At 51.3% G+C, this 25,824-nt stretch overlaps 2 protein-coding genes across 3 annotated transcripts in view; one reads left to right on the forward strand and one right to left on the reverse strand.

Moving 5' to 3' along the window:
* VPS37D (VPS37D subunit of ESCRT-I) lies at nt 1-11,030 on the reverse strand. The gene is made up of 4 exons (XM_083714821.1): nt 10,832-11,030; nt 6,400-6,571; nt 3,202-3,284; nt 1-2,262 (listed from the first exon to the last, which is right to left on the reverse strand). The coding sequence occupies exons 1-4, from the start codon at nt 10,958-10,960 to the stop codon at nt 1,765-1,767; spliced, it is 882 nt and encodes a 293-aa protein (XP_083570947.1). The 5' UTR covers nt 10,961-11,030; the 3' UTR covers nt 1-1,764.
* A 4,170-nt stretch (nt 11,031-15,200) lies between these two features.
* LOC310832525 (uncharacterized protein) overlaps nt 15,201-25,824 on the forward strand; it is a 30,650-nt gene continuing 20,026 nt past the window's right edge. Inside the window, exons 1-3 of one of the 2 annotated variants that reach the window (XR_014558334.1) lie at nt 15,203-18,405; nt 21,263-21,307; nt 25,280-25,382. Coding sequence is in view for 1 of the 2 variants with exons in the window: in XM_083714438.1 (XP_083570564.1) it covers nt 15,663-18,464 (2,802 nt within the window). In the remaining variant the exon portion in view is untranslated. Of the gene's footprint in view, nt 18,578-21,262; nt 21,308-25,279; nt 25,383-25,824 lie in introns of those variants that run through there. The other variant, XM_083714438.1, reaches the window with a different exon arrangement.

A 25,824-nucleotide genomic window follows, 5' to 3' on the forward strand; every position in this document is an offset into this window, starting at 1 on the left:
ACCCAGGGACACCCCAAATGCTCTTTCTACACCAGGGATGGCACAGTCAGAGTTGCGATAGCTGCACACATCCTTACCCATCCTGTCTGTCTCCAGAAGACAGGGCATGCCCCATCTGCAAGAGCTGAAATCTCACCGCCGGTCAACAAAAAGTGGGGACCTTTTGACAGCTGAACGCAAATTTCAAGATTTGTTTCGCTCTTTTTAAAAACATTTTTTGAGACACTTCATACAAATTGCTCATGCAGAGAAGTGACAGGCAGCCTCATCTGCTGGCAGGTCAGAATACTGCTTTCTGATTCCCTCGGCAATGACTGAATAACTCACTTCTACCAGCTCCTGAGGAGACTGAATAAGAGAAGAAAACCGGGCCAGTGACTCATGCAGAGACACAGAAACCACCTCTTCCATGAGGGAGCACTTGAGACTCTCTGGATTATTTTTTTTTTTAAAAAAACACAAATAAGTTTTCTGGTTCAATCCTCCTTCTCGCTGCAGCCTCCCCCCGATCCTGACAATTCAAATTTTTGCAAGCACATTCAAGTTAAAACGGCTCAAAAATACATCCTCACCTGGCCCACCCCGCCCCAGTTTTTTTTGTGTGTGTGTGTGTCGCTCAGCCCTACGTCTTCCAGAAAGACAAATTCCACCCCGCCCCCCCCACCCCAGACCCTGGCTGAGCCCCACACCCCATACCCTGTTGAATCCGTGTGTGCTGGTTCCACAAACCCATCCTCTAGCCGTGGCCTAACTTTGGGCTTCATGTCCTACCCTGTGCTTCGCAACCTCAGCCCTTGCCCCCCAACCCCCCAAATTAGCCCTCCCAGTTCTACCTCAGAAGCTGCCCCCCCACCTCACTCCCAACATACAAATTATTGTGAGGAGGCGAGGGGGAGAAGGAGAATTCAGCTTCTGGCTCAAAAAAACAACAACACACCCCGCCAACAGAATATCTGCCTGTGCCCAACTCCCTTCACCCCACACCCCCATCCCAAATGTGCTCTACTCTACCCCTTTTCTTGGTCTTTCCCTCTGGCTTCCAAAATGGAGACACTTGTGCTATATAGGGGAAGTTCAGTTTGTGGGCTGGGTCTGGAGGACAGGCATTCCCACCCAGAGTCAGCCACCTCAAAGCAGGATAGGGAGCAGCCTGCAAGCCTCTCTCTCTCTCAGGGGTGCCAAATGGAATAAAATATCGGGGGGCTCAGGTAAACCCCGCCCCGCATAATCGATCACAAGACGCGGCACACGCACACCATTTAAATGGCAATGCCTATCAACTTTGGGGGGGCCCCCTCAAATATTTTATGGGGACGACGACGAAGGGACCTCGGCCCCTGAGAGTTGGCTCCTATGCTCTTTCTGGCGTCGAATGGGTGCAGAATGGTCATAGGGTCCCCCTCACAAAAAAGGAGAGGGGTGGAGCTAAATATAGACTTTCCCTTATTTCTAAATGATGGGGGAGGGCAGCCCCCCTCCCCGGCCCTCCGGCACCTATACTTACAATAACGTCTGATAGCCCCAGCCGGCCAGGTAGCCCCAAGAGATGGGAGACAGAGACAGCGCCGAGCGTCTAAATCATATAGGACACCCCCCTGTAGCTGCCATAGTCCTGCCCCACCCCAACGCCCCAGCTCCGGTCAAGTCTGGGCGGGCAGAGTGGTCGGCAGGTCGGGGGGTGCTGGCGGCGCCGCGCCCCGGACCCTGGCCCGTCTCGTCTCGCGACGGAGGCTCCGGTAAAAATGGTCCGTCACCTGCGGTCGGCTACCGGTGTGGCGGCTCCTTCTTCTTCTGCTGGGGAGGCAGGTGGGCCTGCGCCAGGTGGATGTGTCCAATCAGGCTCAAGGGCGAGCTCACGAAGGGAGCGGCAGGGTGCGAGGTGGCCAGGGCCGGCAGGCAGCACTTTTGGGGGCCGGTCCCCACCGGGATGGGGAGCACGGCCTCCGAGGGGATGAGGAACGCTGGCGCCAAGCGCAGCTGGAAGACCTTGGGGGGCGGCCCGTTTGGCGCTGGAGGAGGGGCTTGGGCCGAAGGCGGTGGTGGAGGCGGCGCTGGCACTGGGAGGGCGGGGGAGACGGCGGGCGGCTCCTCGCTGCCGGGGCTGGGCTTGTCCTTGGCCTTCTCCAGTTTCTCCAGTTTGAGGGCGCCCTGCAGCTTCTCCAGCTGGGTGCGGCGCAGGTGGGAGAGCATTCGGGCGTGCTGGAAAGACTCCACAAAGGTCTCCACGGGGAGGTCCCAGCAGAGAAACTGCTCCATCTGCTCCTGGAAATAAACAGGGCAGGGGGAGGAAGGAATGGGAGAATTCAAGCAAGCCTCTGGAAGGCCTTCCGCCCCTCTCGACGCTCCTTGAAGCGGGTTGGACTAGATGACCCTCGGACCCCTTTATGAAATTAAAGTGAAGAGGGAAAAGTGAAACCTGCAGGGCCCAATTTATACAGAGAGGTCAGGGACAGGGAACCTTGTTTGGCCCAGAGCCATGTTCCCTTCTTGGAATCCTTGGTGTGCAAGTGGTGGGCGGAGCCAGGACCAAAAGTGGGTGGGACAACGAACGCAAATCTAATACAGTGGTACCTCGGAAGTCGAACAGAATCCGTTCTGCAAGTCTGTTCAACTTCCAAAACGTTCAGAAACCAAAGTACGGCTCCTGCAGCCAATCAGAAGCTGCGGAAGCCCTGTCGGATGTTCGGGTTCCAAAGAATGTTTGCAAACCGTAATGCTCACTTCCGGGTTTGTGGTGTTCAGGAGCCAAAACGTTCAACTCGCAAGGTGTTCGGGATCCAAGGTATGACTGTATTGCAATTTTAGGTTGCAAACCACCCTGAGATCAACAGGTGAAGGGTGGTATACAAATTTAATTAAAAAATAAATGATAAACCTTTGCAGGGGAGGTTGTTTTTGCAAACCTTCACACACACCCGTCTGTGCTGTGATCCTTGCACTGTTCTATGGTTCTGAGATCTCAGCTGTCAGGGTTAAAGGGAATTGCCCACCGTGGCAAAAAGACCCAAGGAGTTTCCTCCTCCTCTCGCAGAACTCAGCAGGGAGGATGAGGCTGAGCAGAAAAGTTGGCTTACTGGGCTCTGGTGCCCCCAGCTGATGGACTCCCTGACAACCCTACAACAGTTTTGTGGGGCCAGCGGCCATATGCACTTCAGTGCGGGTGTTTCCCCTCACTAGTAGCCCCCCATCGTGGCAACTCACCTCCACCTTGGCCTCCACGCCGTCCAGCTCAGCTTGCAGCCTGCTCACAGCGTTCTCGGGGGTCCACTTGGCCATACAGGCCCCTGCCAGGCAAAAAAGCAGCCTCAGTCGCAGACACTCCTTCCCCAGAGCCCTCACTCTTCCCTCCCACGAAGCAGGGTTTAATCCCAAGGTGCCATCGGGGCTTCACCTTCCTTCTCCATCCTGCTCTAGGAAACGGAACATTAGTCCGGGTCAGCAAAACAACAGGTGATCTACCATCGTGGTAAGTTCCTGGTCCTCATGGTTTTTAATGTTTGATGTTTTACTGTGTGAGATGTTTCAATTTGTTGGGAGCCGCCAGAGTGGCTGGGGCAACCCAGTCAGATGCTTGGCATACAAATAATAAAAGATAATGATGAATACAAGCTGCCTTTATAGTGTTGGACTCACTGGTCCATCTACCTCTGGGATGTCTGCTCTGATGGGCAGCTGCCATCCAGGATTTCAGAAAGGCATCTCTCCCAGCCTGCTACCTGGAGACATCAGGGATTGACCCCTTGGCAGCCTTCCTGGGGAAGAGGGATTGTGAAACCATGCTGGGAATTGTAGCTCTGGGAGGGGAATAGGGGCCTCCTAACTGTTCTCAGCGGGACGCGGGTGGCGCTGCGGGTTAAAGCCTCAGCGCCTAGGGCTTGCCGATCGAAAGGTCGGTGGTTCGAATCCCCGCTGCGGGGTGCGCTCCCGTTGCTCGGTCCCAGCGCCTGCCAACCTAGCAGTTCGAAAGCACCCCCGGGTGCAAGTAGATAAATAGGGACCGCTTACCAGCGGGAAGGTAAACGGCGTTTCCGTGTGCGGGTCTGGCTCACCAGAGCAGCGATGTCACGCTGGCCACGTGACCCGGAAGTGTCTCCGGACAGCGCTGGCCCCTGGCCTCTTGAGTGAGATGGGCGCACAACCCCAGAGTCTGGCAAGACTGGCCCGTACGGGCAGGGGTACCTTTACCTTTACCTTTAACTGTTCTCAGCACCATAAACAAACAACACTTCCCAGAATTCTTTGGGGCAAGCCATGACTGTTCAAAGTGGTATCATAGTCTACTAAATGTATGAGGTGAATCTGGCCATGGTCCCAAACTTCTGGAGGACACCAGGTTGGAAAAAGTTTACTGTACAGAACTAGTGGGATGGGCAAGTTGCTAGTCCTGAATAAATTGCTTTGTTTTGATGTTTTCCCACCCTCCTCCTTAAATTGCATCGTAGTTTCCGTTAGGACATGGGAGCTTGCAAATTGCTTTCGGAAGATTCCCTTCCTGACCAGGGACTGCCTGAACACTTAAATCCCAACTTGTTCACTGAGATTATCTGCAGGAACATCGCTGGCCATTCCCCAGGTTGGTGATGCTTGTTTGACAACAACGAGAAACCGAACCTTTGGTGTCCTGTGGAACTCTCTGCTGTTAGAGATTCAGTAGGCGCCTTCTGTGCCGGCATTTAAACACTTGCTGGAAACTATTCTATTCTGCCAATACTTTGCAGGCAATTGTAAATACATCCTTCCTCAGTGGTTGACTGCTGTCTGTTTTTAACATTTTTATGGTTTTATTGTTGAACACTGCTTTGATTGTGTGTTTTTAATTTAAAAAATGATATATAGTGGTAAATAAATGCAGTTTCTCAAATGAACAAATAAAAGGGGAAGGTTCCTGGAGGGGTGACCTCAATGCCCTATTATTCCGGTCCAAAAGTGACTCCACACAAGCAATTGGGTCTCATGCAGCTGTGCTAATGGGAATCACAGGCTCCCTAAGCATCCCTGTAGGATGTGTTGGGGGCTAGTGGTCCACAGCCCAATCCAGACTGCCAGATGTGTGCATACATACAGGGGAGCTTAATGCCATTTTTGTCTCTTTCACGCTTTAAGCCAAAAGAATAGCTGTCTTGTAAAAGTATGGGGCTCTCCTGCTAAGCCACACTGCATACACCAGACTTCCCCAACCAGATATTTTGGATCCCAGGTCGCTTCTGCTCTCTGCAGCTGGCATGGCTATCAATATTTATTCTTACTTATTAAACTTTGAGGGTTGTTTTGTTTTTTTGTTTTAAAGTGACTTAAGGCAATAAAAAAGCCCACACACGTTTAAACTAGCCCAGGACAAAACACAGAGAAAAATCTAAAACGTGTTCATCTTTTTAAAACGCAAGGATAAAACATCCCACCCACGGAAGGAGGCCACAGAGAATTCACAGCCAAAGGTCAGGCACAAGTGGGGAGCCACCACCAAAAAGGTCCTTTTGAGCCTTGAGGTTTATGCTTTTAGGAACCGCCTTAATTTTATGGTTGAATGTTGTTTTTAATTGTTTTTAATACTGCGTTTTACCTTGGGACCTTAGGGTGATGGGTGGGCAATTAACAACAACAGGAAGCCTCTATCCTAGAGAATCGCCATGGAATGGTGGGTGGGGGAGTAGGAAGAGGCTATGACATGCTATTCTAGGATGCCAGCGTGGCTCAAGGATAAGGTCACGGGGTCAGGAGCATCCCGGAAGCTGAGATTTCACGGCCCAAAGCTGAGACTTAGGGTAATATCACAGGGGGCGGCCCCTGGTGGTTCTTCCTCTGTGCTCCGTCCTACCACAGCCCTGGAGATGGAGGTTAATTGGGAGAGGGGCAGGAGGGCAGACTCCCACCCTAGAGAATCTATGCAATAATTTGCAGCCAGCTTCCCGTTCCACCTGGGCCAGACCAACCTGCAGACTTCAGGTGAGCCCTGGAGGTCTGGCAGCCCTGCTCATGGGACACACCAGTCCGACAAAGCCCAGCCTGGAGCTCAACTCAAATTCCTACCCTTTGGAACTCCCTGCCTATTGACATCACTCTTTCCCCTGCTAAATACATTTTGTGTTTAACCGAGCCTGGTCAGTTGTTTACAGTGTTGGTGTGTTTTTAGTTTGTTGCTGGTTTTATTTTAATTTTAACATCGTAGTGGTTTTTACTAATAATCTTACAGTTTTACTCTTTTTGCAAACAGCTCTGAGGTTTTCCACAAAGAGGCAGTTTAGAAGCGTTAGGAAATAAACAGCAAATAAGTCACAAAAGCATGTGCAGAATTCCCCTTCCGTGCAGAGAGCCACAGCTGACAGACAACCGGAATGAGGGGTCAGGCGAGGCTCAAGGAAAGATGGCTGCCAGGCTTGGATATGCGGGGAGGGGGCTCACCCAGACGCTGCTGCTTGTCCCGGCATGTCTCCCGCAGTTCCCTCAGCTCCTGGTACTTGATGGCCAGGGAGGCCTTGCCGTTCTCCAGCCGTGGTTGCAGTGCCAGGTTCTGCTTGGCCAAGGCGTAGTTGGAGGCCAGGCGCCTCTCCCGTTCCAGCTGCAAGTTCTGGAACTGCAATAGACAGACATAGCGTTAAACTGTGGAACTCCCTCCCACAGGAGGACGCAGGGCTGGCCACCAACTTGGATGGCTGGATAATTTCACGGAGGAGAATATAGCTATCGATGGCTATTTGACAGGATGGCTTATGCTCTGCCTCCACGGTTGGAGGAATAATATTTTAGGGTAAGTGGGTGAGGCTGAGTTTGGTTGTTTCAGCTACTAGTCTAGTTGGTGTTCAGGATGGGAGAAGCCATACAGAGGCTCTTCTCTCAGTCCTGCCAGCCTCACAGGCACGCTTGGTGGGGATGTGGGAGGGGGTCTTTCCAGGCACCCCCAAAATTGGCCCCCCAGATGTTTTGGGACTACAGTTCCCATCATCCCTAACCACTGTCCTGTTAGCTAGGGATGATGGGAGTTGTAGTCCCAAAACAGCTGGAGGGCCAAGTTTGGGGGTGCATGATCTTGTCAGTGGCTGCCCCCAGACTGAGAAACTCCCTCCCTAGAGAAACCAAACTCACTCACTCCTTAGTTCCAGTTACAGATAGGTAGCCGTGTTGGTCTGCCATAGTCAAAACAAAAAAAATTCCTTCCAGTAGCACCTTAAAGACCAACTTGGTCTTTAAGGTGCTACTGGAAGGAATTTTTTTTGTTTTCACTCACTCCTTGTTGCCCTTCCGCCAGCAGGTGACAACGGCTTCATTCCAACAGGCTTTTGGGGAACCAGCTGTTTTTAAAGAAAAGGGCTTTTAAAGAGTGCCACATCTGTAGTTTAATAGATCTGTTTTTATATTGTTTTATTAGAGCTTAATTACTTTTGAACTATCATCTTTTATATGATTTTAGCCTTCTGTGCTTTATATGTCTTGTTTTAATTTGTGTAAGGTGCCTTGACTCCCTGTCTGGGAAAAAGGCAGGATATAAATATAACAAACAGCAACAACAACAACAACAACAAAGGATTGACCTCGCAATCCTCTGCAATATGTGGCTTGACTAACTTGCTTGAGCTACCTGTTTGCTCACCAGGAACCTTTTCTGCAGCTCAGCCACCCTCTGTTTCTTGCAAATGGTGCAACTGTTTGGTCCATGAGGCAGGGACCTCTTCCCAAAGTGATGGTGTTGTGTTATTGATATTAAGTTGATGGACTGGTTTTTAAACTTATTAGAAGCTTTTGTGCCATAAACAGCTCCTATCCGGAGCAGAATGCAGTCTTTAATGGCAGACAAACACAGTCTGCAGACGTCAAGTAGGTTTTTGTAATATGCTGGCGACCAAAACAATTCAAAGCTGGAGGAAACAAGGGTGTCCCTTCACAGACAGGGAGAGCCAAGCTCTAGAGCAGTGGAGCCACCAGTACAAAGGCCCCGCTTCATTAACAGAGAGCCCACGGGGGGCGCGGCGGGGGAGAGGATGGATGGAGGAGCAAACCAATAAACTTAATTATAAAACAACAGGAAGAAGAACCATGCAGTATGGCTAAAACTGTGAACAGAGAGGATTTATATCTAACACCCATGAACTCACTTGGTGGTGCCTTTGGGTAAACAATCACCACTCAGCCTCAGTTTTCCCATCTGCAATATGGGGATAAGAAGCAAGCTGCGACTTTACAAGGATAACCAGAGAGAATGTCTCTGTGCCACAAGGCAACTAAAGTTTAGATTCTGAACTGCTGACTATTGCAATTGTCACAGACAATGACAACATCTCTCCTCAGAGCAGGCTCCCAGCTCTCTCCTGTCCTTGCCCAAGCTATGAACATTTTGGGGTCTTTAAGGCTCCCGTTTCTGAAACTTTAAGCTCTCATGGCTCAGGCAAGCAACAGTGGCTTCAGAGCCCCTGTGTGGAAGAAACCAGATACATGTGCTTAGCAGACACAAGAAGAGGCCTGGATCAGGCCAAAGGGGGCCCATTTGGCTCAGCATCCCATTCTCACAGTGACCAACCAGACGCCCCGATGGGAAGCCCACAAGCAAGAGCCCTCTCCCCTCTTGCCATTTCCAGCAACAGAGTTTCCAACTCTGGAGGCACAGTACAGCCCCACCATGACGAGTAGCCTTCGATAGCTTTATTATCCTCCATGAATTTGTCTAATTCTCTTTAAAAGCCACCCGAGTTGGTGGAAGTGAGTTCCATAGTTTAACCATGCAATGCAGGAAGGACTTCTTCCTCTTATCTGTCCCAAACCTCCCAACATTCACATTCATCAGATGGGCCAGAGCGGGATGCTTCTCCGCTCCACCAACCCATATCCAACAGCTAGATCCGATCCGCGCTCTTGAGTTTGCAGCAGGGCCAATGAGAAACTGCGACGGTGCCCACCTCTGCCTAACCTGCTGCCCTGACTGAGCCTCAGAGCAAGATGGCATCTGGACTCCCCCCCCCCCCCGCTGAAGATGCGCCTAATTCTTCCAAGATGACCCACTGCACAGAGCAACATTCTTTAAGCAATTCTCAAATAACATTGCAAGTAGGATGACTGCTACAAAGCTTTGTTTAGGTCGCCCCCCCCCCAACAACCAGGGTGGGCAGACAGGGCCTTGCATCACCCACCCCAGTTTTAATCCTGGCTAAATGTCCACACGATGTGGAATCCTTTCTACACCCGTGCCCCATTTGGGGGCATCTCTGGGGCATTGAGTGGGGCGGAGTTGTGGGACCACACAGGGATGGTCCCGGGGTCCTCTGAAACCCTCGTGGGCACCCCACAGAGAAACAGTTATTCCAGAGCAATTAACCCAGGACAAACCCAGGAAACAGGGTGTGTGTGTGGGGGGGATCTCCTGCTTCCCAGGGTTGCGAGGCGAAGGTGCCTTTCTGAGATAAACAGACCCGACGTATTCTTGGGAGAATGGACAGTAACAGCAGTCTGTGACGTGTCTGGATAGGGGTGGGGGTGGACACAAAATTGAGTGGGCCTGTAAAGGTTTTGGGGAGCCAGAATTAGGAGGCGGGGGGGGGGGGATTCCTGGAACGGGGAGGAGGCTAGTTAGATTTAGTAGGGGTTGGCCAAAAACAAAAAGAGGATGTCCTTTGTTTCCATGGCTCTCTGTCGGAAAGGCAAAACCCTACGCCATCCGTGATCCAAATGTATGAAAAGCTCTGGCAATTATTCGGCAAGATGCACACAATACAGACAGCAACACCCCCACACCCCCCCAAAATAAAACAAAAATAAATCCTCTGGCTGATTCAGAGAGCCTTGGATGGATCCCAAACTCCCTTCCTAAGGGTGCAGAAAAACAAAACAGACAGGGGTGTGCGGGGAGGGTGCGTGGGTTTGCGATTATGAGCATTGGGGCTGGTTTTGGAGGGGAAGGAGGGGGTACCCCAGGATAGAGGCTCCCCACCCACCCAGACAAAGCATCCAGGCCCTTGCAGCCTTCCACACACACACACACACACACACACCTCGACCCTCAACTGGCATCGCCAGTGGCATAGAGATAACAAAGAAGGAGCCTTTGCAAAAACTGCTGCAAGGGGGCGGTTAATTTTTTTTTGGGGGGGGTCCAAGTGACAGGTGTCTGGGGAAGCAGCAGAATATTAAAATCACCGTGCAAAAGGGCTCGGTAGCATCTATTTTGGTAGGGGGTGGGTGGGTAATTGAAGAAGTGGGGTGCCAAGGAAACAGCAGCTGTGCTCAAATTTGTTTGGGGTGTCCTGGTAGGAGCTTTGAAGGTAAGTGGGGGGCATTATGGTCCCCCCCAAGATTGGATTGGATTGGGGGGTGAGATGGAGAGGCACATCGGCCAGATTGGGAGGCAGTCAGGGAACGACTGGTTTGCCCCACAGGATTGCACATTTGGGGGGCATGGGGTGTTTTGGGGGGCATAGCCACAAGCCTCTGTGGAAAGGCCGTCAGTGGTGGTGCTGGACACCGTTTCTGGGCACCAAGCACAGGCCTGGCTGGATTGGCACTGTGCCCCCCATGCCATGCCCCCCTCATCAACGGGCACCCTCTCTGCAATAGGGTTTTGGGGTGTGTGGCACGGCCCCAGAGGAGGGCAGTGGCAGGCCTGACGGGGGCATCGGTGCCCCCTTTGTGTGCTGTGGGTGTTTTAATTGGCCGGGGGGGCATTAGATGGATGGCGGGGTGGGGTGGGGGTCGGTTACATGTTTGGACGGGGAGGGGGCTGGGATGTGCATCCCGATGCATGCCATCCAAGCGACGCGTGCAAAAAAGAGGTAGGATGCGCCCCCCCCGTTCCACCTCTCCCTCCCAGGGGCCCGATCCTCCTCCTCGGGGGTCCCGATCCTGGGGTTACCTTCCTGCTCAGCTTGACGATGCGCTCCAGCCACGTCTCGTCCCGCATGAGGGCGCGGAGCTGCGCGGTGCTGAGCGCCCCGAAGCCCAGGTCCACCGCCGAGCCCCGCGGGCCCCGATCGCGCTCCATGGTGGGGACGGCCGAGCCGACGGAGCAGCAGCAGCGGCGGCCGCACCTGGAGGCGCGCGATCCTCCACCTGCACCTGCAGCGCCGCCGCGGGCCGCCAGGGGGCGCCCTCGGCCCCGCCGACGCTCTTAAAGGGGACGCCGACGACGCTTTCCTGGTATGGAAAAAAGGCGGTGGGCGCGGCAGGAGGAAGAAGGGGCGGGCGGGGGAGGGAGAGCTTTAAAGCAGCCCCCCCTCCTCGCAAAACAGCGGGAAGGGGGGTCGCCTAAAGGGGACGGGTCCTTTGCTGCCTTGGTCTCTTAAGCAAGAGATTCTGAGCATGTTAAGAGTGCTTTCTCTCAGCCTCCCAGCGGGCGAGCAAGCAGAAGGGGGCGGGGCTCCTGCTGCCTTGGCGTCTGAAGTGAAATCAGTAGTGTCATTTAACAAAACTGTATATCTTCTCCGAGCATCTGATCACATCTCAACAAGGAGGAGCTTCTGACCACGCTAAGGGTGCCTTTCCGTCCTCCTTCCATGGGGAAAGCAGGGAAAAGGGGGCGGGGCTCCTGCTGCTTTGACAAAATGAAGTTTTGAGCATGTCAAGTGTGCTTTCTCTCAACTCTCCCCAAAACACCGAGGGCTGGTGGGTCACTGTGGAAATAGGATTCTGGGCTCGATAGATTGGCCTTTTGGCTTCATCCGGCTACACGGCTCCTCTTGTGACCTCTTTGGAGAAAATAATAATCCTGAAAAAATCAAGACTAGGAACTGAGTTGTAGCTCGGTGGCCAGAACCTCAACCCCAATTCCTCCCTGTAGCTGCAATATGGAGCAGCCTCTCAGGGTCGTTGTAAAGAGGATTACAGTGAGCATTGGTTTGACGTTTAGTACTTGAGTGACAGGATGCTGGACTTTTGGCTTGACCTAGCTGGTGTTATTAGGTTCTAGGTGATGTGAGATTAGAGGTGGAAGGGCACTTGTGAGCAGGGCTTTTTAGTGGTGGCACCCTGGTGATGAAAGAGAATAACTGGATGCTTAGCGATAAAGCACTGGGCTAATCTCAGGGCCTTCAGATCAAAGCCCCATTTCTGCCACAGAATCTCTGTTCAGCCTTGGCCCAACCAGAGTTGGTTTCCTGGGGTTAGAAGAAGCTCACGCTTGTGTGTTCATACCTCGATCTCGCACCCCTCAAGAGCAATGTCTGAATGTGTGCACCTTAATCTTCTTGCTGCCCCAGCCCTCTGAGGCCCACATCCTAGCAGTAGTTGTGGCTACTTAACACTCCTTAGGCACGCCACTGGTGCATTTACACATTCACACCACAATCACACCAGTTCCTGCATTGCAGAGAATTGGACTGGATGACCCTTTAGGTTCCCTCCACCTCTACAATTCTACGATTCTACACAGAGGGGGACATACACTATGTTGGAGCAGGAATTGTGAGATAGCTGGTAAAAGAGACAGGAGGAAAGCTTTTTTTTGTATTTGATCTTGATCTTTATTATTTATTATGTTCCATTATATCCTGCCTTCTTCCCAGACTGCGACTCAAGGCGATTTACACAAATTTAAACAACATGGGGGGGGGGGTTACAAAAAGCTAAAAGCATGTAGGTAATTGTTTAAAAGTAATTAAACTCTAATAGATTTAATACAATGTAAAAAGCAAATCTATTAAAACACAGGTAATGAGAACAGCGCAGGACTATCTAACAAAATTTATATTCTGCTTACTAGGACAAAAGGCCTCTCAGAGGTTTTTCAACGCAGTCTAAAATAGTCATTTAAAAGACCTTTTTAAAAAAACACATCAAAAGCAAGTTACATTAAAATTTTTACAAACAAAACCAATGTTTTGTTGTTGTTGTTTTTAAAAAACCTCATAGCAGTTAAAATTCAAATGTACACTTTCCTGTGGTGATCTTGGGGCCTGAATGGGCCCGCCAACCCTGGGGTAAACAGTCTCCACTGAAAAGTCTTGGACTTGAGCTGATCTTCCCTGAAGATTCCCATCATCGCCTAATGCTCTGTGGGTGCTCAGCTCTTGTGAGGGCGCCTCCTGCTGGTTAAGAGCAATGTCAGAAGCTGTGGTGGCTGGCTAGGTGAAAGCCAGGGATCCAACCAGTGGGTGGCGCCAGATTAACATAGTAAAATGATAAATAAATAAATAAACAAATAAATGATGAGATCGTCTCCAGGTGTTTGCAGAAAATCTTCTTTAAACATTAATGATGGTATTCTACTAAGTATTGAACTTTGCTGGTCTCGGCTTTTAATTTGGCTGTGGACTTTTAAAAAGTGGGGTTTTAAAAATTATAATTTAAGGATGGTTTCCTACCCTGCATCTTCATTTGTTCTTGGATGCTTTTTCTTTCTTGTGAACCTTTAAAAAATAATAATAGAAAAAGTGAAAAACTAAGAATAATAATGGGTGGTCTCCAATTAAGTTCTACTCAGAACGGATTCACTGTAATTAACAACATGATGAACTTACAGTAGGTCTTTTAATTTGAACTGGTTTACTCTGAGTAGAACTTAGTAGGTTACAAGTTCATAATAGTAATAATATTACAATAAAATTACTAATAATATACAGTCGGTCAATTAACAATTAACACACAGATTCAATTCACACATGTATACAGTGGTACCTCAGGTTAAGTACTTAATTCGTTCCGGAGGTCCGTTCTTAACCTGAAACTGTTCTTAACCTGAAGCACCACTTTAGCTAATGGGGCCTCCTGCTGCCGCCGCGCCGCCAGACCACGATTTCTGTTCTCATTCTGAAGTAAAGTTCTTAACCTGAGGTACTATTTCTGGGTTAGCGGAGTCTGTAACTTGAAACGTCTGTAACCTGAAGCGTATGTAACCCGAGGTACCACTGTAGTGGGAATAACTGCATTGCCCACTTCACAGGGTTGTTGTGAGAAAAAAGCACAGATTGCAAAGCCTGGGGTTTAGGAGAGCACTTTCCCCACCTAAGTGCTTCCATCGTTTTGCCATGGGAAGTGTAGGGAAATGCAGTTGCGGGGCCTTTTTAGTGGTGTCCCCATCTCTTTGGAACACTTTCCAGGTACCCGGCAAATGGAGACTGTGATTCCTGCACTACAGGGGTTGGACTAGATGACCCTATGGGTCCCAGCTCTACAATTCATTGATTCTAAGGTGTTCCCCTTAAATGTTACCAGTAGTTTGGGCGGAATCTCTGTTAGCTTTGCTCTGTTCCTTTAGTATGGGGAAACATTTTTTTTTTCAGTCCGAGGGCCACATTCCCCTCTGGGCAACCTCCCGAGGGCCACCTGCCAGTGGTGGGTGTGGCCAAAGGATAAATGGGTGGAGCAACAAAGGCAAAATTTACCTTTGTATAATAGGCTAGTGTCTACACACCCACAGACAGTCCTCCATCCAGACAAAAAGAGAGTAAGAACAGAATTCAAGGATGCATTCCAGCCAGGCAAAAGCAGGTCCATTGAGGGGTTTGGGTTGGGGAGCACTCTGAGGGCCAAACATAAAGGCCTGGAGGGCCACATTCAGCCATAGGGCATAAGGTTCACCACCCCTGTTCTAGTGCATTGACCAGTGTTGTTCAAAACTGGCATCTTTTTAAAGGTTGTGCTTTAGTTATTGCCATCTTAGAATTATAGGGCCTCTACAATGCAGGGTAAAAGCCATGGTTTTCCCAGTAGTGATGTATGGAAGTGAGAGCTGGACCATAAAGAAGGCTGATCACCGAAGAATTGATGCTTTTGAATTATGGTGCTGGAGGAGACTCTTGAGAGTCCCATGGAGTGCAAGAAGATCAAACCTATCCATTCTTAAGGAAATCAGCCCTGAGTGCTCCCTGGAAGGACAGATCATGAAGCTGAGGCTCCAATAATTCGGCCACCTCATGAGAAGAGAAGACTCCCTGGAAAAGACCCTGATGTTGGGAAAGATGGAGGGCCCAAGGAGAAGGGGATGACAGAGGACGAGATGGTTGGATAGTGTTCTTGAAGCTACCAGCATGAGTTTGACCAAACTGTGGGCAGTGGAAGACAGGAGTGCCTGGCGTGCTCTGTCCATGGGGTCATGAAGAGTCGGACACGACTAAATGACTAAACAACAACAACAACAACAACAACACAATGCAGGGATCACACGTAAAGCATCCATGACAGATGGCCATCCAGCCCCTGCATAAAAACCTCCAAGAAAGGAGAAGTCCGCCACCTTTCAACTGTCTCTAAGCTCTGGAACAGTCACTGCTATTTTTCTATTAAAAGAGGGAACTCACCATAAACGCCATCCTGGCAATGGTGCCCACCTGAGAGGAGCCGGAACCCCGTTTCCTGTGAGTCCTGGTTGAAAAAAAGCCCTGGGAACAGAGTTATTTTAAAGTTGTTCAGACCTGCAGGGAAATTTCATCATTTTGGACTTGGGGATGCAGGGCCAACATTGCAGGGTCAGAGAGATGCAGTGCTTTGAAGGGCCGTGCATAGGAGAGGAGGCCATGGCTTCTAGGCAGGTCCTCAGGGTTGTGTCTGATGACATCACAGTCCAGCAGGATGACATCACGGCTTTGTGATCTTGCCAGGACCCTGCCGAGCTGAGGAAATGGAGGGGCCCTTGAAGATGCTCCCAGAACAACCAGGTGCTTTATGGAGGGCCCAAGATCACCTGTGCTTAGCACTGCCGGCAGGGCTCGTGCCCCAACGGAGGAGGACCAGGGGAAGCCAGCGGCGCCATGGGCTCCAATGAGAAGGGGTCGCCCGCCAGGATGGTTCTGCCTGTTCCAGCCAACATAGCCCAAGAGCCCCGCCAGGGCTCTCCCCGGCGAAGCAGAGAGACCCAGAGGAACACATCCCCTCGGCGAGAAGGAGCCTCCGGCACCCGGTCCCATCGAGGGAGCAGCCCTCAGAGAGCCAGTGAGTTTCTGAGAAGCTCCTCGCCCCCCAGAGGGAGCGATGCAGGCCAGAGCTCCTCCCCTCGGCGAGGAAGTGAACTGTCCCAGAATGCATTGCCCCAGAGGGGGAGCGTCAGTGAGGCTCCCCGGAGACTGTCCGTTCCGCCAGCTGCCTCTTCACGGAAGGGAAGCGAGGTCTCCCAGGGCACCCTTTCTCAGAGGGGGGCCGAGGAACCCCGAAGGCCGTCTGCTCCAAGAGGGCCAAACAACCTCGTTCCGGGCCCTTCTCTGCGGAGAGGGAGTGGGGTCTCCGAGAATTCGTTCTACCAACAACCGGGTGACCTTCCGCGGAACAATTATCCCTACAGAGGAAGCGACGCTTTCTGGAGCAGCACCTCCTCGCCAAAAGGGGGCGAACTCCCAGCTGGGACCTCATCCCGCCGAGCGAGTGAGCTCTCCCAGGGACCTGCCTTGAGGTCAGGGTGTCAGGAAGAAAACGAGCTCTCCTTCGGTGGTCCTCTGCAGCAAGGGAGGACGTCCATCCGGAACATCTCCCCTCAGCCGGTGGTGGACTACCGGTGCGGCAAGTGTTCCATCCAGCCGGGGCAGCTCACCATGACGAACAGCCAGATGCTGATGGCGATGCAACAGAGCCTCAATTCACAGCGGGAGGAAATCTACCAGAGGTCCCGGGCTGCATCCAGAATAGGGAGAACCCAAGTAGACAACAGATGCATCCCCATCTCCCCAAATCCGAGTGACTTGCCCCAGGTGACAACCCAGAGCTACCTGAGGCCTATGGCAAGTCCCAAGGAGGATTCTGCACGAGTATACCCCCCAAAGAGGGAATCCTTTCAGGTGCCCAAGGCGTTTCCTCAGCTGGCACTGGAATTGGGACCACAGGACACCTGCCAGCCACCTCGGAAACTCATCCGCAAACACGTCCCCAACCCCAAGGACGAGTGGACCCAGACAGAGCCGGCCTACAAGGTCTCCGTATTCCCAAAGAGCGACTCTCCTCAAGCAGAGGTGTGGTTGGCCCTTCCTCTCCCCACAGAGGCGGAAGCAAGGAGGAGCTCTCTTGAACCGCACTCTGAACCCGCCCGCCGGAAGAGCTCTCCTCCCAGGGAGCCAGACACGAGGCGGGGCACCCTTGAACCACCCCCTGAACCCACCCGCCAGAAGAGCTCTCCTCCCAGGGAGCCAGATCTGAGGCGGGGCACCCTGGAACCACCCCCTGAACCCACCCGCCGGAAGAGCTCTCCTCCCAGGGAGCCAGATCTGAGGCGGGGCACCCTGGAACCACCCCCTGAACCCACCCGCCGGAAGAGCTCTCCTCCCAGGGAGCCAGATCCGAGGCGGGGCACCCTGGAACCACCCCCTGAACCCACCCGCCGAAGGAGCTCTCCTCCCAGGGAGCCAGACGTGAAGCGGACCTCCCTCCAGGCAAGGTCTGAACCAATCCAGGCCATCTACAGGCCTTCCCTCCACCCTGTGTATGAATCTGAGTATCGCTGCCCAATCCACCAGGAGATGGAGGATGCTTGGAAGCGGGCTCTTTCCCCGGGGCATGAGCCACCTGGCCAGCAACCCTTTTCCACCACCGAACAGAGAAAAAGTTCCCTCCAAGCCCGGCTCGAACCGGCTCCAAGGGGATCCGTCCCTCAGGAGCCTGAGGCAAGAAGGGTCTCCTTGCTGAAAGATGTCGAAGCCAAGAGGACCCCCCTCCAAACAGTCCCCAAATCCACCATTCGTGTGCCCCCCTGGCCTGACTCTCTGCCGCAAGAATTCCAGCCTGTCTACAGGCCTGCTTCCCACCCAGAGAGCGAATCTGAGTACAGGTGCCCTTTTCATAAAGAAATGGAGGCAGCCCTCAGCCGGTCCGCCCCTCCAGGGACTGATATTCCACACAGGGGCTCCCTCGTCAGGGAGACCCCACAGCATGGGAGCCTTGGGCCGGCTTGGACCCAGTCAGAGCCTGGCCTTGAGGCCCATCAGGTTCCGAGAGGTTCTCTTCAGCCCACCACCGCCACCATAGCAAGACCCAGGCCCTTGTCGGATCCAGAGGCCACCGTGAACTGGGGACTCTTGCCTCCAAGGCCCTTAAGCAAGTTTGGGCCTCAGTCAACTTGGTGGCCTTTGCTCCAGCCAGGCCAAAGCCCTCCCACCCCGGATGTGATGGACAGGCACCTCAGCCTACCAGCTCCAGACTTCGGAGAGAAGCATTCCAGCTTAGCTCTGGATTTGAGGGAGAAGCCCTGCAGCCTGCCAGCTCCAGATTTGAGGGAGAAGCCTCGCTCCAGCTTAGCTCCGGACTTGAGGGAGATGTTAAGCAGCCCGCCGGCTCCGGACCCAGCAAAGCTCGCGGCGGCTTTTCCTGGGGAGTTGGAGGAAGCCTTGGGTTTGCCGCAGGATGCCATTTCCACCTCGAGCCAAGACCTGCCAAGACAGACAGCGCGTTTTGAAGAGCCGCCTGCCCGCCTGGACCAGAGGCCGCAGTGTGTGGGCCCCAGCAGTGAGGCCGATGACCTCATCAACCTGCGCCAAGGGAAGGACCCCCTGAGGTTTAGTGCTTTCTTTGTGGGTATGTTGCAGGCGTCTGTTGGGCTGCGTCTTGTGCCACCAGGCTGGGCCCCCCCTTGAGGAGGGCAGAGGAGGCTGCGCTCATCAGAGGCAAGGTGGATTTGCAAAGATGAAATAAAAAGCCCCCCCTCCACCCCATTAGTTTTTAAAAAATAAATTAAAACATGAAGTCAGCTTTAGCTGTGATTACTGCATTGTAAGGGGTTGGACTAGATGGCCCTTTGTGTCCCTGCCAGTTCTGCAAATCTATGATTACCTGTTTGCATGTGGAAGGTCCTGCATTCCATTCCTGGTGTCCCCAGTTAGGGAGGTTTCTTTGCCTGAAACTCTGAAGACGTGGTGCTGCTGCCAGTCAGAGTGGCCTGTGCTGAGCTAGGCAGGGCTGGACACAGTAGTGCAGTCATCAGACCCGGTGAGGGCTGGTCCAATACCTTTTGCCGCCTGAGGCAAAGGACAAGATAATACCCGCCCCCATTCGACATACAGAATCTGACTGGGCTCACAAATGGCTCTTATTTCGACAACATCCCCAACTGCGCCTGAGGCAGGAGAGCAGCTAAGGGGGTGCAGAGTAAGGGTTAGCTTAGGGGGCGCAGGAGGAAGGGTTGCAGGGCTGCTCTTTGCCACTCCTACGGCACCTGCCGCCCAAGGCTGCTGCCTCACTCTGAAGAAGGATCCCACTGCCTGTCCAGTTGAGTTCCATCCGTGAGTTTGGAGGTTGGCACCACCTTCTCCCCACTCAGACTCATTTGGGAAGAAAGCAGGGTATAAATTCAGTCAACAGAAGGCCTTCGCTCAGCCCTGTGTGGAAAAATGGCTGCCCAAGGTCGCTGTCTCAACCTGCCTTATGGTAGGGCTGGCTCTCAGTCCAGTTCCTGTTCAGCTAAGGGCAAGGCAGAAAAAAAATACTGAAATGTGCTTTTCAGTCTCTCTCATTCCACATTTTCACAGTTTGCATTAAAAAAAAAAACTTCCCATGAAAATTCACCAGCATTTTACTGTGATTTCTTCCCAATATACACCTTATTGCATGCAATATTGCATAATATACTCATTTTGGCAAAACAGCTTCCCCATATCAAATGCATTTCTGAATGTCATTGTGCCGGACATATGCCTTTTAATGCACGCTTTACTGCACCAAGTACATGCACCTCTGCACATGTCGCTTGGGTGGAGAAATGCATTGCAAATTTCGGAGAAATGCGAATTTTGTAAGATGAACTGTGTTTTGGTAGACAGATTGAAGTGCGAATCAGGTGGCTCCACCTTAAAATGAGGAAAGGGTGGGATTTCTCCACCTCTCCCAAGCATGGCCCCTACATACAGCACTCACTCAGGTCAGCAGAGACAGGGTCACAGTGCAGCATAACATTAATTGGGAATGCCCTTAGGGATTGAACTGGGAACCTTCTGCATGCCAAGCAGGTTGCTTTGCCATCAGTGGCAGCTGCTGCCCATTGGGAATGGTTGTGTATGTGTGTGTGTAAGGCATGGAGTCTGACACTAGGGGGCGCCAGAGGCAATGGCAGGTGGGCCAATGCATCCTTGTTTGGAGGGGGCATGGAAGAGACAAAAGGGGAAGATTACTGTTGTTGTTGCTGCTGCTGCTGCTTTTATTACTTATTTATTTTGTAAAAACAAAACTAAACCCTCAAGGCAGTTTACAAACAGATTACAGTCGTACCTTGGTTCTCAAACTTAATCCTTTCCAGAAGTCTGTTCCAAAACCAAAGCGTTCCAAAACCAAGGCACACTGTCCCATAGAAAGTAATGCAAAATGGGTTAATCCATTCCAGATTTTTAAAAACAACCCCTAAAACAGCAATTTAACATGAATTTCTAATGAGATCATTGATCCATAAAATGAAAACAATAAACAATGTACTGCAGTCACACAACCAATCAATCATTAGCTGAACTGGGTTCCACACAGTCACAAAAAAGAGCCGCAAAAACGCAAAAACAAAAAATGCTGAGACAAACCTTGGCGTAACACTCAAAACAGAAGTGTGGCACTCAAATTAGTGTGGCACATGCTTCAAAACGAAGCATGTTCGGTTTCCAAAAAAAGTTCGCAAACCGGACTTACTTCCGGGTTTGCAGTGTTTGGGTTCCAAGTTGTTTGAGTACCAAGGCGTTTCAAAACCAAGGGACCACTGTAAAGCAATAAAATTATCAGCGAGACCAACTCTTTAAAACATTTTAAAAGAATCAAAACCAGCAATAAACCAAAAACAGATCAAAACGTCCATCAGCATTCTACCTGCCTGGGTAGGCTTGCCTAAACTAAAACACTTTTAGCAGGCACCAAAAAGAGGAGAGCACTGGCGCCCCCTGATGTCAGAAGGCAGGGAGTTCCATAAAATAGATGCTGCCCCTCTAAAAGTTCAATTTACCTACATCCCACCAGCCCCAGGTTCCAGCATGCCCAAAGTTTGGGGATGAGTTGGAGTGACAATATCTTGGGGAGCCCAAACCCTCATGCAAGCCGCTGGCTGTGTTTGCTGGTAGCAGGGCTAGATCCGAGCCAAAGCAAGGCCCTCATGCTCAGCTTTCGAGGGGCAGAACAGCTTGTGGAGACCCCCAAGGTTGCCACTGGGAAAGGCGTGGGGTCTGTGCCACCTTCCCTGCCACCACTGTGGGCTCGGCTTCGCCAGAGTGCCTCCCCCTCTCCAGCCAGGGAGGTGGTGCGAATGCCAGCCTTTGACTCCTTCTTCTCCTCCTGAGTTCAGGAGCCTGGCCAATAAAAATAATCCCGCAAGCAGGATCCCCAGGCTGGCTGGCTGGCTTCCCTCCTTCCTCTCAGATGCTGCACTGCAGCTCCTAATGCCTCTTTCCCTCTTCCTCTGTTCTAGATGTCTCGGACGAGATGCACACGGACGTTCTCTGGTGGCTGAAAGGTGGGTGTTTTTTGGAGCGCAATCCTAGGGGGCGAGAGGGAAGGGAAAGAAAGAAGCAGAGTTCCCGTTTTGATTTGTCATTGTGTGTCTGTGCTGAAATGGCTCTGTGGCCTTTCCTGAAATTGTCCCTTCCTGGGATCCTTTTCCTGCAAGCCCTGAAGATGTAGGACCAGGGCCAAATCGGGGTGTGTGTGTTCGGTGTCACAGATTAACAAAAACTTGCTGCTCCTTCCAGCAAGACGTTGTCCATTTTCTAGTTATTCCATTCGCTGCTGCTTGACTAGCAATTGGGGAGACTCAAGTCGTGCCGGGATCCTGACTTAGGAGTAAACCCCACTGGACATAGCAGGGCTTCCAAGTAAAATGCACATTGAGACTGTGCCGTTGGCATCATAGAGAAACAGTTCAGCACGGTGCTTAGAATGTCAGTCTAGGGCCTGGGCGAGAGCGGGGTTCGAATCCTCACCTGTCAGTGAAACTCACTAGGTGACCTTGGGCCCATCACTGGCTCCCCGCCAAATCTACCTCACTGGGTTGTTGTGGGGATAAAATGAGAAGGGGGAGGCCATGTGCACACCGCCTTGAACTCCTCAGAGAAAAAGGCGGGAAATAAACACAATAAAAAATTAATTTCTATCAGAAGAGAAGCATGTCCCATTACACAGCAGCTGAATCAATGCAGTGGTCCCTTGGGTTACATACGCTTCAGGTTACATATGCTTCAGGTTACAGACTCTGCTAACCCAGAAATAGTGCTTCAGGTTAAGAACTTTGCTTCAGGATAAGAAGAGAAATTGTGCTCCGGTGGCGTGGCAGCAGCAGGAGGCCCCATTAGCTAAAGTGGTGCTTCAGGTTAAGAACAGTTTCAGGTTAAGTACGCATCTCAGGAATGAACTAAGTACTTAACCCGAGGTGCCACTTTATTCTATAGAAGATACCCTAAATTCTTCATTAACAGCAGAGGACTTACCAAAGAGTTGCCAAACATTTTGAGGTTCTTCATTATATCTGATGCACCCCCCTTGCAGGCCTTGGCTGTAGACATTTTTTCTTTGTTATTGTTAGCCTGTGCAAAGTCATTGTTTCTTTCCCATCCCTTTCATTTTTAGTGGCAAATGTTCTTTGACATTCACGTACATTTATTTATTTCCACCCTTTTCTCTGAGGCGCTCAAGGTGGCATGCACATGGGTCTCCCTCTTCTTCAATTAATGCCAACAACAACCCTGTGAGGTAGGCTAACTTGACCACAAAACTCACTGGGTGGTGAACTTGGGGGCCAGCCACTGCCCCACAGGGTTGTTGTGGGGATTAAGTGAGAGGAGAAGGGAGAACCATTCACTCCCTGGAGAAGAAGGTTGCATAGGGATGCAATAAATAATAACATAGATAAAGATAACGAGCAGAGAAAAAACTAACATTGCCCCTCCCTAGGTTAGTGCACAAGCACGGCCCATTAAAACCCTGTCATTCCTCCATTGATTCACACCACAGGTGGGCTGGAGGACATAAGGACACAGTAAAAGCCTGCTGGATCAGACCAGTGGCCCATTTGGTCCAGCATCCTGTTCTCACAGAGGCCAAATGGGAAACCTGAAAGCAGGACCTGAGTCCTCTCCCCTCCTGTGGTTTCCAGTAAGTGGTATTCAGAAGCATTGCTGCCTCTGACTGTGGAGGCAGAGTAGTAGCCACCAATAGCTTTATTTTCCTCCATAAATTGGCCTAATCCTCTTTTAAAGCCATGTAGGTTGGTAGCCATCACTGCCTCCTGTGGTTGCAAGTTCCATAGTTTATGCGTGGTGCAAAGAAAGGCTTTATTTTGTCTACCCTAAATCTCCCAACATTAAGTACAGTGGTACCTCGGGATGCGAACAGGATCCGCTCCTGAGCCCCGTTCGCATCCTGAATGGAACGTAAGACGCAATGGCGCGTCTGCTCGTGCGTGGGTCGTGTTTTGCCTCTTCGGCACATGCGCGTGATGTCATTTTGAGCATCTGCGCATGCGTGAGTGGCGAAACCTGGAAGTAATGTGCTCCGTTACTTCCGGGTTGCCGTGGAGTACAACCCGAAAGCGCTCAACCTGAAGCACATTCAACCCGAGGTATGACTGTACAGTGGTACCTCAGGTTACATACGCTTCAGGTTGCAGACGCTTCAGGTTACAGACTCCGCTAACCCAGAAATAGTACCTCGGGTTAAGAACTTTGCTTCAGGATGAGAACAGAAATCATGCTCCAGCGGCGCAGTGGTAGCGGGAGGCCCCATAAGCTAATGTGGTGCTTCAGGTTAAGAACAGTTTCAGGTTAAGAATGGATCTCCAGAACGAATTAAGTACTTAACCCGAGGTACCACTGTATTGGATTCAGTATTCCGTGAATCTTCCAACATTCAAGGCACCACAAGGCTTTCCATTGTCTTCTCTGTAAGCAGACGTCTAGCCCTCTGGAAATGCTAAGAGAGAATCCTCGTTACTTGCTGCCACCCACCACTAAAACCAGAAACTGATTTGCAACATACAATTAGATTGTAGGGGAGAGTGATGCTGTTACACTCAAGTCCTGCTTGTGGGATTCCCATTGGGGGCATCTGGTCGGCCACTGGGAGAACAGGATGCTGGACTAGATGGGCCATGGGCCTGATCCTGCAGGGTTCTTCTTATGTTGGTAATGGTATTAGCCAATCAGTCACTCAGAGCCAGCAATTCTGAATTTACCCAGAATTTCCTGTGGCTCAGAGTGGCATGGTTAAGGGAAGACAGGAGAGCAGCACTGAAAGGTGGTCAAAAGGCCAGGACTGGTCAGCAATGTTCATTCTCCCATTATCTTTAGAATCGTCTTCTGGAACATTTGTGGGCTGCCCCTCACTTCATATGTTTAAGTCTCTTTTTAAAACTCATCTTTTTTTCCTAAGGCCTTTGGGGCTGGTTAGTGAGTTTTATTATACACGGTGCTGTGGATTGTGAATTACACATTTTAAAGCATTGATTTTTTATTTTTTAAATTTGTTGTTTGGGGCTGCATACCCTCCAGGGTGGAATTTCTTATTTTAATTGTGTACAGAGCCTTGTACATGGGTGGAACTATAATAATTCAATCACCACCGTCATCTCATTAATAGCAACAACGACTAAAACAGTACTACTAGTAACTGTTTACTACTATGACTACTAGTAGTAATACTAGTAGTCATCATAATGATACAAATGCTAAGAGTTGCCATATCTTTGGTGGCTGAACAGCAGTGGAGCAAGCCTGTTGGGTGCCTGGGGCAGCGTGTGTGTCCTGTGCCCAGGGACAGGGCCTCCGAGGAGTCTGCCTGCCTCCTCCCACTCATCTGCCCTACAACTGAGGGGGAGACGGTAGGCGGACCCTTTGGAGCCTGTGGGTGCCCAAGCCGCAGCGTCACTCCCAGGAGAGACACGTGGCTTGGGCGTGCTGCAGGCCCCGCGGTGAATGCCGCCCGGCATTTTGTCACCCCCCTCAGTGCTGACACCCGGGGCGGTCGGCCCCCATCACACCCCCTTCCTTCTCCCTGCGGCTGAAATCAAAGGGCAGAGTCTGGGAGACCATAGGATGGAGCCTTGCAGGGCAGCGGCCGGATCTAGGATTACTAGGGGGCAAAGTCAGGCACTGCATGGTGGATCAGCTGATTTGGGAACTCTGTGTTTGCACCGGAAGCGCCACAGCTGTTGGGATTCCTTGTACTGAGATGGATGTATTTTGGGATGGATGCAAAGGTGGGGGGTGTTTCTCATGAGGGGGAAGGAGAATGAGCCAGCTCTCACCGGTCGCTCAAATGAATCCGTCCTGACAGCCATGGGGATTCTGAGGCTCCCACAAAGCCCCTCTGCTTAGCTCTTGGGTGTGACGCTGTACTAATTCGGTCCCTTCTCTTTCTCGTCCTTGCCACCTCCTGACCGCCCATCTCTCCAACCTCTTCCCTGCTTGGGACGATGCCTCCTTGAACCCACCAGATGAAGAGGTAAGAGGGACCCTCTGTGTGACGTTCCCTTCAGCAGTTTAATATTTGAGTGACTTGCCTGCCCAGTTGGATTGGACCCAACCCCCTCGAGGGAGGTAAGGTCTGCTCTTTTATTCAGGAGGTACAGGGTGGATTAAAAGTAGACCTCAAAATAGTAATGGTCTTACCCTTAAACATCACACTTTAGGTGTGGTCCCCAAGCTTTTGGTTCCCTAAACTCATCCCTAGGGCACCAAACCTTTAAAAAGTGTTATTCAGAATCACGGATGGCAAGGAAGATCATAACAGAACACAATTCAAAACGGTAACAATTCTTTGCACATTTAATCAAAAGCGAATTAGAACTATTTGGTCGAAATAATTCAACAGAACTGAGGATCCAGGGATACTAGCTCCAGTGCCCCCCCACCTCTTAGCACCCGCCTTGGCAATCCCACGCCCCCCAGGGGGTGCAAAAACCCACTTTGGGAACCAGATGCAATTCATGTTACTAAAGGTCACCTCCCAGCTTCCATCTCCCACCCATCATTGGAAGGG

Source organism: Podarcis gaigeae (assembly GCF_964106915.1).
Source record: "Podarcis gaigeae genome assembly, chromosome: 15".
NCBI classification, from domain to species: Eukaryota; Metazoa; Chordata; class Lepidosauria; order Squamata; family Lacertidae; genus Podarcis; species Podarcis gaigeae.